We start from the raw sequence: 19,233 nt of genomic DNA, 5'->3' as shown, positions 1-19,233 counted from the left end.
GTTGGGGAGGGAGGGGGATGGGGGTTGCTCCTCACCCTGGGCTGGTGGGATGTCACCGCACCGGCTCCTGGGACGTGTATGATCCCAAAGCTCACCCTGGGCTGCCTGGCTCCCCCTGCACTATGGGATGCTGGTGCATCCCTTCGGGTTAGTATTTCTCTCACAGGAGTGGAATTGAGTCCCTGGCTGCCAGGTGCAGGGATCTAAAGGGTTTATTAGATCCTTTGTAGGAATCTCAAACAAAAAGCTGGTGGCAAGTAAGAGATGAGCTCAGGGTTCACCTCCCTGAGTGTTGGGCTCCAGATTTCTTTAAAAAGCCAAAGAGCAAGTCCCAGGTTCCCAGCAAGACATTCCCCTTCTCGCAGGGGCTGTTCGGACCAGAAGCCGCCCCACCAACTGGCAACAAACTCAACTCCAGCTTTTTAATTCCATTTTTTGAGGAGTTAAACCCACTTTAGGTAAGAGGGATGTTACTAAAGACAGGAGCAACTCAACCAGGTAGAGTTTTATTGAAAGGCTTGTGAGAACACAGACTTATTGTGCGTACGAGTGCGAGCGGGTGCCCCAGGCGGCAGTGAGAGACCCATAAATAAAGAGACTATTTCCTGTACCAGATCTGGATCTTCCTCTCCCGTTTGATTTTCCTCTGGAGCTGCAGGATTCCATACAGCAAAGCCTCAGCGGTAGGCGGGCAACCTGGGAGGGAGACAAGGGAAGGCCGTGGGGCTGCTGGCTGTAGCCAGAAGCGATGAGCTTTGCTCCCCAGTTGGGATTTCCCTCCAGCCCTGTGCCACAGGCTCTGGAGTTCATAAAAGCGAGAGGGTGGCAGTTCTGAAGCGACCGAAGCGCTGTGTTTTCCCAAAAGGTCTTTGGAGAGCTAAAGCAAAGCTCTTCCTTAAGCCAAGCCACCAGCTGGCTTCAGCCCACGCCTTATGCCGCGCTTGCTGGTGAGTAACGTGACCAGAACCCCTCTGGCTGGTCCCAGGCAGCTCTTCACTGAAGCACCCGCGCCCTTCGCGGCGCCGAAAGAGCTTTAACGCCGCCCCGAGCACCGGCCAGACGGACACACCACAGCACTCCCATCCTGCTCCTACCTGGCACGTAGATGTCCACTGGCACGATGCGGTCACAGCCCCTCACCACGGAGTAGGAGTAGTGGTAGTAACCCCCGCCGTTGGCGCAGCTGCAAAGAGATGGGTGGGTTCCAGCCCCAGGAACAATGAGAAGGAGGGAAAAGAGAACAAGAACCCGGCACACAACAGGTTTTACAGTGAGGGATGAGGCGGATGCTGAGGTTCGTGTCGCTCAGCCTCTTCCCAAGCCCTGGCTGGGAGGCAGAGGCCATGCTCGCAGGCTGCGATGGCTCAAACCAAACCATTTTTGTTCCTCTCAGAGAGCAGATATTCAGATATTCCTTCCTCTCTACTGCAAAAAAACCTTTTCTACAAAGCCACATCCGCACAGAGCGATTCTAGAACTTGCTCAGTCCCCTCCAGGCCCTGGTGAAATGACTGCCCTGGGCCCCAGCAGCGCCAGGAGATGAATGAGCTGTCAGTTCCACCAAGCTCAGACTTCGTGCCACACAGAAGAAACATTTTGAAAGCTTTTCTCTCAACACAAACTCTGAGAGTCCAGCCACATACAAGTCCCCAGGCTCCAGCACGACTCAACAGGCGTCACTCTCCTCTCCCTAACCCAAGGGAGCCTTTCTGTCTGCCCGTAACAAGGGGCTGGAAATACAAACGAGAGACGGGTTCCCCTCCCTCCATCTCCCCGCTCCAGCAGAGACACGAGACTTCCCCCAGGCGGTACGAGGCGATGCCGATACCCTGGCACTTACCTCCCCATGGAGACCACGTAACGAGGCTCCGGCATCTGGTCGTAGACCTGCCCGACACAGACCTGTCAGCCCTCTTCCCGTTCGCACGCGCCGCCGTGCGCCAGGAGCCCGTCGCAGCCCGTTACCTTGCGAAGCGCCGGGGCCATTTTGTTGGTCAGGGTGCCGGCCACAATCATGACGTCGGCTTGCCGGGGGCTGGCGCGGAACACCACCCCGAAGCGGTCCATGTCGTAGCGAGGAGCCGCCATGTGCATCATCTCCACGGCGCAGCACGCCAAGCCGAAGGTCATGGGCCACAGGGAGCTCTGCGGCAGGAGAGCGCGTGGTGACGCGTTAAGGACCCGCGGGAGCCCAGACCGCGCGCGGGCTGACTGAGCCTGATCCGACAGGCAAGGAGACAGACCAGGAAGGGGAAAAACCTCAAGGTCTGTTTGGTCAGAGCTTTGCAGATGTTACGCCCCAGAGTGAATACCGCTGCTGCAGAGCAGCAGAGGTGGAGGGAGGGAGGGAGGGAGGGAGGGAGGGAGGGAGGGAGGGAGGGAGGGAGGGAGGGAGGGAGGGAGGGAGGGAGGGAGGGAGGGAGGGAGGGAGGGAGGGAGAAAAGGAGAGGGAGGGAAGGAGAAAAGGAGAGGGAGGGAAGGAGAAAAGGAGAGGGAGGGAAGGAGGGAGGGAGGGAAGGAGGGAGGGAAGGAGGGATCTGCACAGGTGCAGCCTCAGTGATGCCCAACGTCACACCCGTCACACCCGACGCCGCAGCCGCTCCCCTTTCCCTCTTGTGCTGCTGCAGCAGCCACCAGACAGAGCAGAACTCAGCTGAGCCAGAGCACACAGGAGCCCTGGGCAGAGCCACTGGTGCAGCCCCCGCGCTGTGCTGGGTGGCTGCTCATTCCCAGCACTGTGTAAAGCACAAAGCACCTTCTGCCCCTCCTGCTTTGCAGCGCCCTCGAATTAAGCATCTGTCTCCCACTCTGACACAGGACCCCAAACATCAACCTCTGGCCAAGAAACTTGACATGTTAAACCTGCTTTTTTACTCTCTCCTGAGCAGGAGATGGCTCAAACCCCACCAGCAGCTCGCAGCACCTGAAGCTGTCTCTTCCTCCAGAGCACAGCAGTTCCAGCAACTCACCCTTCGCGCCCAGTTGATGAGGTCATCGAGTTTGGTGACGATGTATTCGCCCTTGCTGGTGGGGACGTAGGATTTCTTCTGGACAATTGCTGAGCTCTTCTGCTGGACTTGGACAGAGCTGGAGACAAACAGTGCAGTAGGATCAGTCCCCAGTTATTAAGAGCAATTGCAGAATACGATCATTAGCCTGAAGGAGCTGTGGTCCCGTAAGCACGCTGCTTACAGACATCACGCTCTCCATGACTGCTGAGGCTGGGTCTGTAACAGGGTGTCTTCCCCACTGTGTGTGGGGGAAATCATAGAACATACGGAGGCAGAAGGGACCCATAAGGATCATCGAGTCCATCTCCTTGCTCTGGGAGATCTGCAGAGTTGCTGCTCCTGCAGAGCCCCTCTGTTTGCCATACCCAAATTAGGGGTACGGGTTCATCTCCAGCCTGACACAGCCCAGCAGTCAGTCCTGGCTTTAATTAACAAAGCGAGGAGAACGACTGTTATGTGGACAGAGAGTGACAGCAAACAGAGGCGCTCACCCCCCTGCCACTCAGGATCCCCCCACCCATGGGGGAACCTGCCCCGACGCCGTGTTACCTGTCAGCGTGGTCAGCCACCGGCGTCTGATGGAGCAGCTGCGTCTGAAGGGATGTCACAGCTCCGGGCCTGCGGGACAGAAAAGCCATCGCAGCTCGGGGCGAGGCAGCTGCATCCCCATACCCCGCCTCACTCCTCCCCTCGAGAGGAGCCCAGCGGCCCCAGAAACGTCGCAACCCCCCTGAGAAGGGGCATCCCCACCCCACCGCCCGCAACACCCGCCCCCCCGACACAGCTCACGGGGTTTCAGCGGGGCCGGTGCCCCCACGCCCAGGCACCCCCAGCCCGGGCCCTCACCGCCAGGCCTGCGCGCCGCGCCAAGGGAGGCGAAGACCTGCAAGGAGAGCACGGGAGGGCTCAGCCTCAGCCCCGGCCGGGCCCCGCCGCCGCGGAGAGGAGACGGACAGGCCCGGCTCGGGACAGAGCCCAGCGCGGGGTCCCTGCCCCGGGGAGGACCGGGCCATCCACCAGCTCCTCACCCCGCGGACGGCTCCCAGCCCCGGCCCGTCCCAAGCCTCCCCCCGGCCCAACTCACAGCCCAGCGCCGCCATCTCCCCGCAGCCCTTCAGGCAACCTCTGGGCGCGGTGTCCCCGCTAAAGGGCCCGGCGCGGTCGCGGTGCGCTGACTCACGGTGCCGGCGGGGAACGTAGAGCGGCGCGGGGGGTTCCGCGGACACCGGCTGCGCACCCGCGGCAAAGGGAGGCGAGGCGAGGGGATGGAGGGAAAGCGGCGGGGGGTGTCCCGGTGCTGGGGGACGGGGTGTCCCGGTGGAACAGCGGCGCAGGAAAAAAAGGGAGCGGCTGGCGTCCCTGGGTGGGCTCGAACCACCAACCTTTCGGTTAACAGCCGAACGCGCTAACCGATTGCGCCACAGAGACCGCGCTGTGGCCGCCGCCGCCGTGCCCGCCGCTGTGGGCAGCGGCAGCGTGTCGGTACCAAGCGCCCCGCGACACCCGCCCGGCCTAACCCGAGCCGTCCGGGTCCCCCGGGCCTCTTCCGCCGCCCCGCCCGGAACTCGATGCCCATCCCCGGGACTCAGCGCCCAACACCGAGCAGCCCGGCCCCACCGGGGGGTGACGGGAAGGGGGGGGGGGTGGAAATGTCACCGTGCAGCCGAAATAGCTCAGTTGGGAGAGCGTTAGACTGAAGATCTAAAGGTCCCTGGTTCGATCCCGGGTTTCGGCAGAGCCTCCTTTTTTCTGTGGATTCACCCGGTTCTTTCTGCTCAGGACCCCGGGGCTCTCGGACTCCGGCGGGTGAACCAGACACACACACACACACCCCCCCGCATCCTCCAAGTTTTAATAACTGAGAAGCAAACAGGCAGCGGGGAGCAGCCGGGAGGGCGGGTCGGTAGCACCGGGCAGTGGGAGGGAGGAGGATGCTGGAGCTGGGATGAGCCCGCAGATCCCAGCTCTACATGAAGCACAACACACAATGCTTTCTTCCTCCTACCTGCTCTCCCTTCAGCAAGGTGAAGCTGCGTGACTCAATCAGTTTGATTTGTTTAAAAGGAGACCTTGTCCCCGTGGAAATCAAACACCAGGAGGGGGGAAAAGTAAGGGGGAAGCTCTACTTGTGTTTGGAGCAGATCTTAACAGCACCTTGGGAGTTTTAATTAACACACCAAAGGATGTGCCTGCTGCAGCACCTGGGTTTAGGGCTGGCAACTTCCCCACGCTGCAGCTCCAGCCCTGACTCCGGCACCCCGGTACGAGATTTCTCTCCAGGGCCCAAACACGCACATGGGTTTTCATGAAAAACAAGTAACAACCCAGTTAAGCAGCTGTTCTATTCCCAGGGTTCAGGTACTTCTCACTGTCCCATGCCGCTGGCAAGGATTGGGAATGCATACTGAAACCCATGATAGAACACAGAGCACTAAATAGTGTAACTAAAATATAGTCAGGTAATCACTAGAGCCAGAATACAGATCTGCATCCCAATTTACACTTAACCCTCCTTAATGGCAAGTCACACCAGCAAGTAAAGACATCTGCACTATGGTACAGGAAGAATCTTCATGCCCATTATCAGTAATGCCCCAGGTCTGGCAGAGGAGAGCTGCAAAGGCTGGGGGAGGGAACTGTGCACCATTGAATCAGGTATTTAAAAGGCTTCCTAAAATCACGGCCTCAAAATACATTAAAACAGCATTCAAAGCGGTTTCACTTCTAAGCGGAAAAGGGAGGGGGTTCTGGTGGCTGAAGCAAACAGCAGTTTCCTTTCCCAGCAAACTTTCCAGTTGCCCTACCGACAAAAACAAAGCCCGTGGGATTCAGACGGTGTCAGTAGGTACCGGTTTTCATTTCCCACACTTGAAAGAACAGGTAAAGCAACAAGCAACAACCTATTGGAAATGTTTTCAAACGGGAAACCCACATACACTGAGTAGCAGCCAGTTCTTCAAGCAGAGCGTGGCCACACGTTTTTCTGAGGACAAGAGCCCCTCCTGTGCCAGACTATTAGGCCAAAACAACTCATAAACGGTCCCTTAGTGTTATATAAAGCAGCTCTGCAAAACACTTGTGTGCTTCTCAAGAGAAGGGCACTGAGCCGGTGAGGACCCAGGTGTTCCCAACACTGTTTGCATCAGGACTGGGGGTGCTGGGTGACTGCAGACTGAATCTGAGCCAGCAGTGTGCCCAGGTGGACAGGAAAGCCAATGGCATCCTGGCTTGTGTTGGAAATAGTGTGGCCAGTAGGTCTGGGGACATGATTGTGCCCCTGGACTGGGCACTGGGGAGGCTGCACCTCGAGTGCTGGGTCCAGTTCCGGGCTCCTCACCATCAGGAGGACATTGAGGTCCTGGAGTGAGTGCAGAGAAGGGCAACCAGGCTGGGGAAGGGGCTGGAGGGCAAATCCTCTGAGGAGCAGCTGAGGGAGCTGGGGGTGTGTGGGAAATGGCAGCGCGGCCCTGTAAAGGAGACAGTTGTGCTTGTTGAGGAGCTGCAAAAGCCAGAGAAAAAGCAGGACAGGGTCGTGTAGAGATGTAACTTTGTGCCTCCTTGGGAGGGAAGCAGCACGGTGCTTTGTCATGGTAGGGAAGGGGCAGACGGACAGACAGACCCTGCACAGCAGGAATCCCCCCAGGGCGGGACAACCTTTTGTATAGGAATGTCGTGGTTCTGGTGTTAATGGAGAAGTCCTGAAACCTGACTGGAGGCTGCTGCCTCGGCCAGAAGAGGGGAGGAAAGCTTGCTCAGTTGTTACTAAAGGTGTCTTCGACCCACCACAAGCGCAGCCCGTGCCTTTCGACGCGCCACAAATGGCGCCCAACGCGGGGCCCTGACACGACTCGCTGCCGCAGCCCAGCCGAACTCAGGGCAGAACTAACCGGCGCTCAGGTACCTCTCGACGGAGGAAGGTAAAGCGGCTGAGAACCGCGGGGGTGAGTCTCATCGGCAACATTGTGAAGGAACGTGGGAAGAAGATGGATAGTGACGAGTTACAAGGAGTTTTTCTTTGGACTTTTAAAAGTGATCCTGCCACAAACAGTCATAGTATTTATCACCCAGAAATCTGGGCGGCAGTTGGGGGGTCAGACTTCGGGACGCGCCACAAAATGGCGGCTGGTTCGTTACCCTCTTGGCGGGCATTTTCCAGACCTTAAAGGCGCACGTTGCTTCTCGGGCGGGTGAGGGGCTACAGAAGTCTATAGCACCCTCAGCCCCCCCACCACCGATGCCCTCTGCCACGGACCGTACCGTGAGACCTCCTAAGGACTTGCGGACCCCACAACTCAGGCCCTTGGCACATAAAGCAGGTATGTTCATTGCAGCGCTGGGTGCGAGGGGGCTGGCGCCTCCTAGCTTGCACGCGTGGTATTTATTACACAAAGTCCTGATATACCTAAGAATCCCGAGAAAAGGTTGGGTTCTTCAAAGCAGCAAGCGCTGCAAGTTCTATATGGTTTAAGCTAAGTACCTGCTTTGTTGTTAACCCTTAAGCGTTAGTTCCCTCCATCACTGATAATACTGATGCTGATCCATTTGATCCGGGGGGACAGACCTCGAAAAGGAGCCTGACTTGCATCCCTCCAGACTTACACGATAAATGGGCAGCGAAGGCAGCGGGGGATGTGGACATTTTGGGTGCCTTCCCGGTAATATATGTTCCTGAACAAGAACCACAATGGGAGAGCCTTTCTTACAACCGTATAAAAGACCTCAGGCGTACGGTAACTGAGCGTGGACTTGGCGCTCCATATACCACCCGTTTGATAACAGTCTCTGTGTGATAGTTCTGTTTGTACCCCGCATGATTTAAAAACCATGTCTCGGCATATTATGACTGATCTGCAATACACTGTGTGGGAATCAGACGCAGTCAGCTTGCTGGGTCTCAGGCTGCAGGGACTCAGGCGCTGGGTCAGCGTCACCCTCTGCGAGCTGTTGAGGTGAGTTTGTTGCTGGGGGAAGGTGGTTGTAGCACAACTGCAGCTGCAGCCAGAATCCCTCCCGAAGGCTTGCGGCAGGTCAGCTTGGGCTCCGGGAGCCGGAGGACAAAGACAGCGTTTAGTCCATATAAAGCAGGAACCGGGGGAGCCGTTTGTGAACCCTTTGGGCAGGTTTAATGACGCCTTAGAGAAGCAAGTTGAGAATGAGCCTGTTCGGGATTACCTATTGAAAGACCTCGCAATTGAAAAGGCGAGTGTCACGGCCTGTAGGGACACAGGCCCCAGGCAGCGCGAGTGGTCTTTGCTGGCCGAGGTGGTGGCTGTCAGGGCGCAGCCGTGTTATTCCTGTGCTCAGCGCGGGCATTCCCAAGCAAACTGCCCGCAGGCAAATGCAGATCAAGGTGGAGGGTCGGGTGTGTGCCCGCGCTGCCGCAAAGGGCGGCACTGGACACATCAGGGTCGATCCAGACCTGACAGACTGGGCCGGCCACGGCCTTTGGCGGGAAACCGCGGGCGGGACCGCGCTGTGACAAGCTGCCGCCTCAGGGAGCTGCGGCCGCCTCAGCGCCCGCACCGCCGGTAGCGCCGGGCTGGGCTGGGCCCCCTCAGCAGAGAGAGCGGCCTTTGGGTCACAGAATGGCCGCACCATTAATGGGGAGTTCCACAAACTATCAAACCAGATAATGGCCCGGGTTGTGTAGCACATAAAACAGCAGTGGGGACTAAAACATGCCAGGGGCATTCCTCACTCCCGCAGGACAGGCAGTTACTGAACACAGAGTGCTCCTCAAACAATGTTCCACCAACAGTAAAGGGGGAGCCGAGAGCTATCCTCAAGCAAAAGCTTGTTATGTGTCCCAACCACTATTACCACCTGCCTTGTGTGCCAGTTGTCAAGATTTTCATGGACTCAATTGTGTGCATTAGGAGTCAATTCACAAAAGTATTGACAAAGTGATGGAGGGGTAGTTTTGCAGGGCTGGTGGGTGGCTGTTACACTGTTGCAGACAGGAATGTATACAAGGTTTAATAGATAGGGCTTTGAAACAAGGGGTTTTTTATTTAAATACAGAAGGGAGAGATATGGCAAATGGCAGAGCTGCCCCGGACAAGAGACAGTTGTGCTTGTTGGAGACAAGCTGCAAAAACCAGAGAAAAAAGCAGGAAAGAGGGTCCTATAGAGATGTAAATTTGTGCCTGGGGGCAGAGGGGATGCTTATGTTTCAGAGGTTCCAACCCAAGATGGCTGCTGCCTCAGCCGTCCAGAGGGTATAAAAATTTGCTCAGTTGTTACTGAAGTTGTTTTCGATCCACCACAACTGGAGTCTGGGCCTTTCACTATGCCACAGGGCTGTTCAGCCTGGAGAAGAGGCAGCTGAGGGAACACCATATCACTGCCTACACTGACCTGACAGGAGGGTGTGGAGAGGTGGGCCATGGTCTCTTCAGCCAGGGGACAGGAGATGGGACAAGGGGAAATGGCCTCAAGCTGCACCAGGGCAGGGATGGAGTCACCAACCCTGGGTCTGTTTAACAGATGGGCATGGGATATGGTTTAGCATAGGATGGGAACAGTTGGTCTTGATGATCTTAAAGGTCTTTTCCAACCTTGAGATTCTGTGATCTTCTACAGGCAGCACAGCGTGGCAAGACCAAGGGAAGCAACGTGCAGCTCCAGTACACAGAATCGAGAGCAAGGACTGAAGATGCACCCGTGTCTGCCGGCGGTACGACATTCTAGTGACAGCAGCTTTAAAGAACACACACAAAAGCAAACTTACTTTTATTGAACCAGCCACTTTTCTGTATGCACTCAGTGCCAAGGTAACTCGGGGAAAGGCTGTACTGCTGTTCAGGTGCTGTCTGCAGGTGCTGCTTTGGTCTTAAACCTTTTTCTTTCCCGAATTCTTTCGTCAAATATTTCTCTCTCCCTGGAAAGGAATACATGGAGGTTCTGTAGTGAGAATAACGTTTGCAGCAGTTTGCAGCATGTTCCAGGGGGCTCAGCCAGAATGGTTCCCGTCCGTAACCTCTTTGTTACTTCCACAAGGAAGAAGGGAGGACCCTGAACTGCCCCTGCTCTCAGACTCGCCACTCCCCTGTATAAACAGTAAAAAGTAAGAAAAATTCAGAGAATATTAAAAGTAAAAAGATACCTTTTGCTCACAGATGGTCCTTTTATGTACTTCTCTTCCGCCTTCTTGTAGTCGATGTTGTCCACGGCAGAAATCGCATAAATGATTGCCTAGGAAAGCATTGAGTTACTTTCTGTTTGTGAAGCAGAAGCTAAATTGCAACCAGTGATTGGAAACAGCCTCAGGAGATGAGCAGATCTTTAGAACAGGGCTCCTCGATCCCTTAAACTTGGATGAACCTGCTTGTTGCATACTCAAGAGTTAGTTAATACGGGCGAGTCCTTCAGCATTCCCAAGGTAAAAAAACAACCCAAACCCACCCCCCAACACCAAAACCCACCCACCCCAAAACAAACCCGCACCCCAAAGCTTTGAGTAGCTTCAGAACAATTCCAAATACACCCCAAAGCAAGCATTCTGCCTTTACAAACACTGTGCACATGTAGCTGTTCCCCGACTCCCCAGTTACCAGCCCAGAGCCTCCTGCACCGCTTTGGCTGTTCTTCACCCAAGACAAGCATGAAGCTGCCTGGTTTGTGTGTTGGGCTGGCAGCTCCTGGGGAAGGTTGGGCCAGCCACTGAACCCCAATCCCCTACCGCCAGCGCTGTTCACTTCCTCAGCGTTTCCTGTTCTCAGGGTTTCATGGTTACTCACTTCAGGCAAAAGGACATCCGAGATAAATTCGATTTCATCCCTGTGATGGAGAATTTTAGTGCCTTTCTTGTGATACACCTCCTTCAAGTAGTTCACCACGAGGTCTAGCTGTTCCTCGTCCTCCAAGTATGTTTCAATGCAGGTCATGTACTGACTTGAATTCAGGAATCTCTTCAGCCACTGGGATTGTTTCCTGCTTTTCAAAATGGCCATAAGATGCTCTTCGGCACCCTTAGTCTTCACTATAAAATCCACTATCTTTTTATTTGCGTTATCCCTAGCTGCTCTCATTCTGTCAGGAAGGAGTTTCTTGGTGGGCTTCTGAGGAGACGTTTCTGATGCAGATTCCTGAACATCTTTCTCCTCCACCGTATCTGGAATGGTCATTTGGTCTAGACCTGGATAACGTTTCCTCACTGGGTAGCCTGAAAGGAAAGCCACAGTCATTTGTGCTGAAATACACAAAGCAAGGGGCTTTCTCACAGAGCCACTTGCATATACAGAGATAAAATACAGGACTTTCTTGGTTGGAGAGAAATTTTTCTTCTTCCCCTACCAAAGAGGGAAAAGAAAACCACCACCACCATCTTTAATTTTTTGCCTTAAAAGCAAAAAGATTAGGGAACTGAAATCCAACAGGAGCTTGGAAGTGAACTCTGTCTAACCCAAAGTAACCACTTACACCTCATTGTCTTTAACAATCCAAATTAACTGCTGTTGTGGGACTGGAAAACCTTAGAGGGCAACAATGGCATTTAGCAATGTTAATGGCATCCCCTCACTGGGTCTGGTGCCTAACTCTACACAAATGAGTAAACTTAGTAGGCAAGTTTAGCTCTAAGAGAAGAACACAAGCAATAAACGAGTTCACTTACTGATGTCAGCAGCAAAATATTCCAGGAAGGATCCCGTAAAAGAGTGGCAACCTAAAAAGCCCAAACCAGAGTTATTTACCAGTTCAGTTAAGCCTGTGGAACAAAGCTGACAGGTTTGGCATAGCCTTTTTTCTGATGTGTATCAGAATAGGCAACATCATCTGACTCACTGCTTACCTAATCTAACTCGATAGTCACAAATCAATCGAATACACCACTCAATTTCTTGGCGATAATCTTCTTTGGCTCGTTCCTGCATAACAAGAGCCATTTAAGAAGAGTAGCCTAGGGAAGCTTTTAGGTCCAGGACACTAACCAGGTAGCAGAAGGTTGTAAAATTACATGTAGTGACTTGAACTGAGTGAGAGAAAACAAAAGAATGGGGAACAAACCAACCCAGACCAGTCAGCTGCACCACCCACCTCCCGCAGGTTCTTTTCCCCAGCACACACATGCTCTTGCAGTTCCACGCTACTGGCAGTACTTACTATGAGGTCCTGTCTTTCTTCACAATCAAAGTGCTTCAGATTCCGAAGAGATACTGAGAAACTTGATGAAACAAGAGAAACACAGTTAGGGAAAAAGAGGCAGCTGAGTTACAGCTCTCCTTACTGCAAATTCTACACCTCCCTGGAAGTTAGGAGTCATAAAGAATTCAGATACGCAGGTTTTACTAGTTCTGGCTTTCATAACAAAGCTAAAACTGTGGGATCTTTGAGCAAATAGAAGTACCCAGGTTTAAGAGACAACCAAAGGCAGGTCTGTGCTTCCAGAAAGTTTGGACAGCTGCTATGTGCCCAGCCCAATTAGATTTTATTTCTCACCTAAGAGCTGTTGACCTGAGCACCAGCCCATCTGGCAGCACAGTAAATCACACAACCCACTCCTGCAAACCCCTGCCTGGCCTTGGTCCCTCCCTCTGCGTTCAACCCTTAGAGTCTGCAACACCCTGTACCAGGAAGAGAGCACAGGGCACTGCCCAAAAGAAAAGCAAAGTTCAGAGTATGATCAGGACCCACATTTACCCTCGTTTCTTGTCATCAATATTCCCATCTATTAGCAGCACACAAGCCTTCCTGGTTTTCTGCTTCACATACTTTACCTGTTGAAAAGATAAAGTCTCCTTAGCATCCTAAAACCTTCATGCCCACAGCATTTCCCATCAATATGGGAAAACATACCCATACCTAAAGGAAATTACACAAATAGGAATGATCAAAGTGGTGAGAATAGCAAGTCATCCCAAGGGAGCAGTTCTGCTAGCACACAGGGACCCATCCGCTTGCTTTTAGCTGGACACAAAGTGGCTCAGCAGCAATCCTCTGCTCCAACATAAACACGTGAGAGTCAGCCACACGTGGTATCATTTCATGTGTGTGTGTTTTTGTCACCAGTAAGTTTACTCCTGTTCTCTTTGGAACACTTTGCTCAAACATCTTTACCATTTCCAGCTGTGCACAAGGCAAGAAGGGCAAGAGACACTCAAGAACTGGGTGAGGCACTCCTTATCAGACCCCATGCCATGGCACTCTTAAGGTGGCAGTGAGCTGTGCTTACCACTGCTGGCCAGTAAGGGTAGTGTCGCAGCTTGCACCAGACCAAAATCCCTTCTTTAATCGATTGTGGTTCTGTGAGAAAAACAAAGTCATTTCTCTTTTAAAACTAAACCAACCCCAAACGATGAGACCTCGCCCTCTCTTCCCAGCCTCCTTTCAGGAGCTTCACTTCAATGCTTTTACATACAGGGTATATCCCCCCACCCACAAAATGCAGCACACAACTTAGAAAATCCAATCCCAGGCCCTTGCCCAGTTTCACAGGGATTTGCATTTCGTTCTGTTTCCAGAAAACCTTTCTGGGGCATCCCAAAAAGCTGCATTTTATCCCAAGCTTGAAGAAAAAGGGATTAATTTTCTAGAAAGGTTTCGTTACCACGGCTCTTCAGCAAACTAGGAGCACACGTAACCTAGGAGAGCACACTAATCTGGGGGGGGGGGTGGGGTGGGGAAAGAAGCCTCATGCAGGTACAGAGACATCTCACCTCGGTATGATAAAATACTGGGAAGTTCTTCATCATCATCATCCTCCTCTTCATTTATCAGATCTGAGAGGCAAGAGGGGCTCTCTAAGGAACCTCTCTTTGAAGAGAGGTCGGGCGATTCCAGTCCTGCCAACAGCAGTGAGTAGTGGTGTTTGTAAACATGGAACAGCAACTGAAAAACCCCACCAAACCATGAGGCTCAGAGCACGTGAAACACCCAGCTGTGTAGGGGAATCTACAGCATCACCCAAACACGGGGCTCTGCCATGCCATACACTCTTAATTCCCTGCCTAGGAAAAGCTCTAGTTGTCTGAAGGTGAAAGAGGGACAGGGACATGAACAGGCTGCTTTCAGGACTTTGTACCAGCCCAGGCCTTTGCATAACATCTTTTCATCTCAGCACTACACTGCCTACTCAGCGTGCAGGTCAAAGAGTCAAACCAATCTACGCGTGGAATTAGTGAGCACAGAGTAAAGAGTACAAATGACTGCTTAGGACAGTTTTCCAACATACAACCTGGAGCAACTCCAGACAACCCCAGAGCTGTGCTGGTTTTTAGCCAGTATCACAGCCACAGCATCTTGTGCTTCTCCAAAGCTTGGACCCAAATTAAAACAACTGAAGAATCTCCCTCACAACAGCAGCACAACATTCCAATATGAGTGACAGTGCTAAGAATCAAATGGGATGAAGCTTTCCCTTCCCCAAGCAATACACTCACCTTCACCTTCCTCAAAGTCAGGCAGTTGACAGTGCTCTGCTTTACTCACAGCCACACATGAAGTCTCCTCCTCCTCCTCCTTTTTCACCTGAGAGGGGGAGCTATCAGGAAGCATCAATTTTTTAGACGGCCCAGATGAAGACCCAGAGCAATTCTTGCACCTCTTTTTCCTGCATGAGCACGCAGTGGCAGTACCTTCCTGTTCTCCATTAACCTGTTTTAAACTCCCTGGCTTCCTTCTGCCATCTACTTGCTTTGCCAGACTTCCACTCACACCACCGGTGCTTCTTTCCAAGTCATCCGAGGCACTTTCACAGGAGGAATCCAACATCCTTCTCGACTGAGCCCTGGAATTCACCCTTCTGCCTGGTACCGCTGTGTTGGGCTTGCAGGGCACAGACAGAGGAGCCCCCTCCCCTGGCTTAAGGGAGACTTCATTCCCTGTTTCGGACTCTGTCAACAATTCGGGCTTGATTTTTTTCTGTCTGGGCAGTGATTTTGATACTGGTGTTTTGCAGTTCTGACTCTTTGATGTATCACACAAGTCCCCAGTACCGCGTTCAGAAAGGTCTGTTCCACTTCCACATGCTTTAGCGCTCTCCTCCAAAGAGCCTTTTTGGGTTTGTTTCCTTGTCTCCACCTTCAGCCTCCGGTTACTTTCTGGTTCTCTTTTCCTCTTGGAAGCCTCAAGCTCCAACTTTTCTTTGGAATGAAAGGGCACTTGACAACCACGTAACGGGGCAGAGGAGAGAGACCCTGTGTCGTCCTGTGGTAACTGAGTTCTCGGTTCTTCTGCCAAAGGTGGCACTTGTGTGGATGGAGCATTTTGACTCAAAATATCCAGGGCAATTTTAAGGGAACAGCGGTATTTCAGTTCTTCCACAGCCTCACTCGAAGAATTCTGATCTGATGAAGAAGAACATGCAATAAATCATAGAACAGAATCACAGGGGTTGGAAAGGACCTCAAGAGATCATCGGGTCCAACCCCCTGCCAAATGCATTACCCTGTAGTCATACATGAGAAGTAAATTTTATTTATAATGTATCTGTTGTTTAAGATGCACTTTAACACTTAAATCATCCCTGATGCACAAGGCAAAGCATCCAGACACACACAAATGCCTTATTTCCACAGAATGACACACATTTTGCCACTGCTTCCAACAGACTACACATGGGAAAAGCAACAGCAGCTATGATCTTGTTTAGTCTATTTTCAAAATTTACAGATGAAAAGAAGGGGAAAAGCAATATACCACACGTGCCCTTCCCAATAAATACGTGACTGGAACGTAGAATCACAGAATCACAAGGTTGGAAAGGACCTTTGAAGATCATCAAGGTCCAACCATTCCCATCCTGAGATAAACCAGATCCCTAAGTACCTCATTTACCCTTTCTTTAAGCACATCCAGGGAAGGTGACTCAGCCCCTCCCTGGGCAGCCTGTTCCAACCCTGACAACCCTTTCAGTAAAAAATTTTTTTCTAATATCTAATCTAAACCTGCCCTGGGGCAGCTTCATGCCATTTCCCCTTGTCCCATCTCCTGTCACCTGGCTGAAGAGACCATCGCCCACCTCTCTATAACCTCCCTTCAGGTAGTTGTAGGTGGTGATAAGGTGTCCCCTCAGCCTCCTCTTCTCCAGGCTCAACACCCCCAGCTCCCTCAGCTGCTCCTCAGAGGATTTGCCCTCCAGCCCCTTCCCCAGCCTGGTTGCCCTTCTCTGCACTCGCTCCAGGACCTCAATGGCCTTCTGATGGTGAGGAGCCCAGAACTGGATCCAGCACTCGAGGTGCAGCCTCCCCAGTGCCCAGTCCAGGGGCACAATACCCTCCCAAAACCTACTGGCCACAGTATTCCCAACACAAGCCAGGATGCCATTGGCTTTCCTGGGCCCTGGGCACACTGCTGGCTCATATTCAGTCTGCAGTCACCCAACACCCCCAGGTGCTTCTACTGCCCAGCAGGCTGAGTTTATTTTACCTTCAGAATACAGACAAGGCAGCAAGCATTTTGACATCTGCTCACCTAAATTTGAGGCGATGTTATCTATACTTTCTTCCTCCAGTGGCACAGCATCTGCACAGCTCACACAAACCCTGAAAACACAACAAAGCTGATTGGAAACATCGTAGCATGAAATAATGCTACCAATGCCACACTGCTTTCACCTGGCAGTAAACTCATGATCTCTTTTCCATCCCACCCAGAAGCTGTTACTTGTTAGCAGAGGTTAAAGGAAAAAAACCACCCAACCCCCACAAGAAGAATGCCTGAGCAAAGGCTGATTAGGGTGTTCCCCAAGACATCTATAGGGCCAGCTCTAAAAACACAAGGGGCTTTGGGTTAGCCACCTGATCCCTCTAGAAGGTAGTGATATCATTTCACAGATATCTTAAAATCCAGGGATTTCTCTCTTCTTAGACATCCAGGGATGTCTAAGAGCATATGTGACAGTAACATGGATACTTAACTGCTCTTTCACACCGAGTATCTCAACCTTTAAAAAAGCCTCCTTGTCATCAGACACCGATGCTCCCTCAGCAATGCCAGTTTTGCACAAAACCTACATTGAAGAGAAGACCACACAATTAAATCCCCTGGTCAAGTCTGACTATAGGACAGACCTGACATCAAACCACTTTAGGATGAACAGCACAGAACAGACCAATATCCCATGGCATCTAGTTCTCAGGACCGCAACAGATGAGCTCTTTTTAAAAGCCATGTATGTGTTTACTTGGAGCTCCTCCTTACTCTGTTTCACCCATTTCTAAGCTATACCCACAACCCTTTCCTCCTCCACTTTACCTCTGCTGGCCACAAACGCTTCTTCCACATGCAAAGAACATACTTTTGATCTGTCATGACTGCTGTTCACATAGAAAATTCCAGTGTGCGCTGAAGAAAAAGGGGAGATAAGAGTTACCCAACAGTTGGCCTGCTTTTGGCTTCCTTTGTTTTAAAGGAACACCAGACTCAAACAGAACACATGTTGCAGTTATGGGCTGTTCTACCTTTGGTATCACTGGACTATTATTCATACAAAACCACCAGAGTTTATTCTAACAGCCTATCTTCCTACAGCTGTGCGACGCAAGGAAGCCTCACTCAACGTGTAAGTCTAGAAGAGATGTTCAGAGGTAAATAAAAACTGCCAGTGCTACCAAATAGAAACAGCTCCCTGCTACCAAACCCTGGTAACTGAGGCCACGGGTTGCATCTGACAAGTTACACCACGCTGTGACAGTATTTCTGTGGGGTTTAGGTGTGTAATTGCAGAATGGCTTGGGCTGGAAAGGTCCTCAAAGATCAACCAGTTCCAACCCCCCCACACACACACACAGGCAGGGACACCCTCACCACACCGAGGTGCCCAGTCTTGAGGGAGCTGACTACAGAGTGTTCCCTTCAAGGCCATTAAGGCTCATGGAACCACCCATCAAGATGATGTTCCCAGACTTACCCAGCCGAACCCTCCGGTTTCCTCAGCACGCTGGGTCGCGGTCCTGGCCCCAAAAGAGAGGACGAAGCCTGTTACTGGGGCACTGAAGCGCCAGACCCCCGGGGCTCAGAGCCGCCAGGCAGATCTGCTAACGCCGCGCGGTTTGCGGAAGCTACGGTGCTCCCACAGCTCCACCCCAGCCGCCTCCCACTGCCCTGGGTCACCCCCACCCCGCGAGGGGACGGTGCACCCCCCCTCACCCCGCGAGGGGACGGGCCACCCCCTCCTCGCCCCGCGAGGGGACGGGCCCCCCTCTCCTCGCCCCGCGAGGGGACGGGCCCCCCTCTCCTCGCCCCGCGAGGGGACGGGCCCCCCTCTCCTCGCCCCGCGAGGGGACGGGCCCCCCCCTCCTCGCCCCGTGAAGGAACGCACCGGACCCCAGCCTCCCGCTCCGTGAAGGGGCTGAGCCGCCTCACCGCCGCCGCTGCTGCAACCGCTCCCCGCCGGGGCTCAGCCGCCGGTGCGAGGTTACCGTGAGCAGAGGCAAAGCCGCCCCGCCGCGCCCCCCCCACCCCATATGAGGGCGTCCCCTCGGCGCGGAGCTGCGCATGCGCCGCCACTCCCCCCCCTCCCCGCCGGAAATGCGACAGCCAATCCGCGGCCTCGCCTCGCGCCGGAGACCGCCCTCCTTCCCGCCGCCAAAACACACGCGCGCCGCAGCCAATCGGGGCGCTTCTTCCTCTGGCTGGCTCGCTCCCCGGTCGCTTCCTCCCTTGTGAGCGGTGGCGTCAGGTGCGGGGGGTGACGCGCTGCGTGCGCTGCGGCTGTGACGTAACCGCGTTGGGGTAGCGGGGTGTCCGCCTCTCCGACCGGCGAGGCCCAGAGAACCCCCCAGAGGCCTTGAAGAAGCCCCGGGGAGGCTTCGCAGGCCCCGAAGAGGCCCCTGGGGCCCCGCAGTTGCCTCGGTGAGGCCCCTCAGCCCCCAGGGGTTCCGTAGGCCCTGCCCAGGGCCTTGCCCAGCCGGGCCGCGGTGGTGGCCGCCCGCCACCCGCCAGCTGGGAGCCGCCCGCCCGCCGCCCTGGAGCACCCCCCAGTCCCCTCGCTTCCCCCTCCTTGTGCTGAGGCCCCGCAAGCTCAGCCCAGCGCTTCCTTTGGCGGGCTGGTTACTGGTGGGTTTTGTTCCTCGCTCAGCTGCTCGAGGGGTTTGGCTGTGTTTGTTTCCCTTCTCTTCCCTTTCCCCCTGAAGGGCGAGTGACTTGGAGCCCTGGCTGTCCCTGTCCTTGTCCTTGTGTAACACGGTCCCAGTGCAAAAAGGCTGGTGCGTGTTTCCACTGAGGCAGGAGCAGAACACTTCTTGTCAGGCCTGTAGTGCTTAAGCCAAGATGCCATAACCCT

At 53.6% G+C, this 19,233-nt stretch overlaps 2 protein-coding genes across 2 annotated transcripts; both read right to left on the bottom strand.

Moving 5' to 3' along the window:
- Positions 1 to 490: 490 nt before the first annotated feature.
- NDUFS7 (NADH:ubiquinone oxidoreductase core subunit S7) lies at positions 491 to 4,166 on the bottom strand. The gene is made up of 8 exons (XM_084276320.1): positions 4,096 to 4,166; positions 3,858 to 3,894; positions 3,561 to 3,629; positions 2,970 to 3,087; positions 1,966 to 2,145; positions 1,841 to 1,887; positions 1,095 to 1,183; positions 491 to 696 (listed from the first exon to the last, which is right to left on the bottom strand). The coding sequence occupies exons 1-8, from the start codon at positions 4,109 to 4,111 to the stop codon at positions 599 to 601; spliced, it is 654 nt and encodes a 217-aa protein (XP_084132446.1). The 5' UTR covers positions 4,112 to 4,166; the 3' UTR covers positions 491 to 598.
- Positions 4,167 to 9,531: 5,365 nt separating this feature from the next.
- Positions 9,532 to 18,448, bottom strand: PWWP3A (PWWP domain containing 3A, DNA repair factor; the record flags this gene model as incomplete). Its single annotated transcript, XM_084276142.1, has 13 exons — positions 9,532 to 9,891; positions 10,117 to 10,205; positions 10,751 to 11,175; positions 11,626 to 11,676; positions 11,803 to 11,878; positions 12,114 to 12,174; positions 12,651 to 12,727; positions 13,183 to 13,253; positions 13,667 to 13,792; positions 14,390 to 15,295; positions 16,422 to 16,554; positions 17,860 to 17,902; positions 18,315 to 18,448. 13 exons carry the CDS (start codon positions 18,446 to 18,448, stop codon positions 9,813 to 9,815), a joined length of 2,271 nt encoding a protein of 756 aa, XP_084132268.1. The 3' UTR covers positions 9,532 to 9,812.
- Positions 18,449 to 19,233: the final 785 nt, after the last annotated feature.

This window comes from Gallinula chloropus, assembly GCF_964237585.1.
Source record: "Gallinula chloropus genome assembly, chromosome: 28".
NCBI classification, from domain to species: domain Eukaryota; kingdom Metazoa; phylum Chordata; class Aves; order Gruiformes; family Rallidae; genus Gallinula; species Gallinula chloropus.
Note: the sequence above shows the minus strand (reverse complement) of the source record. Positions and strands in the feature narration are given on the sequence as shown.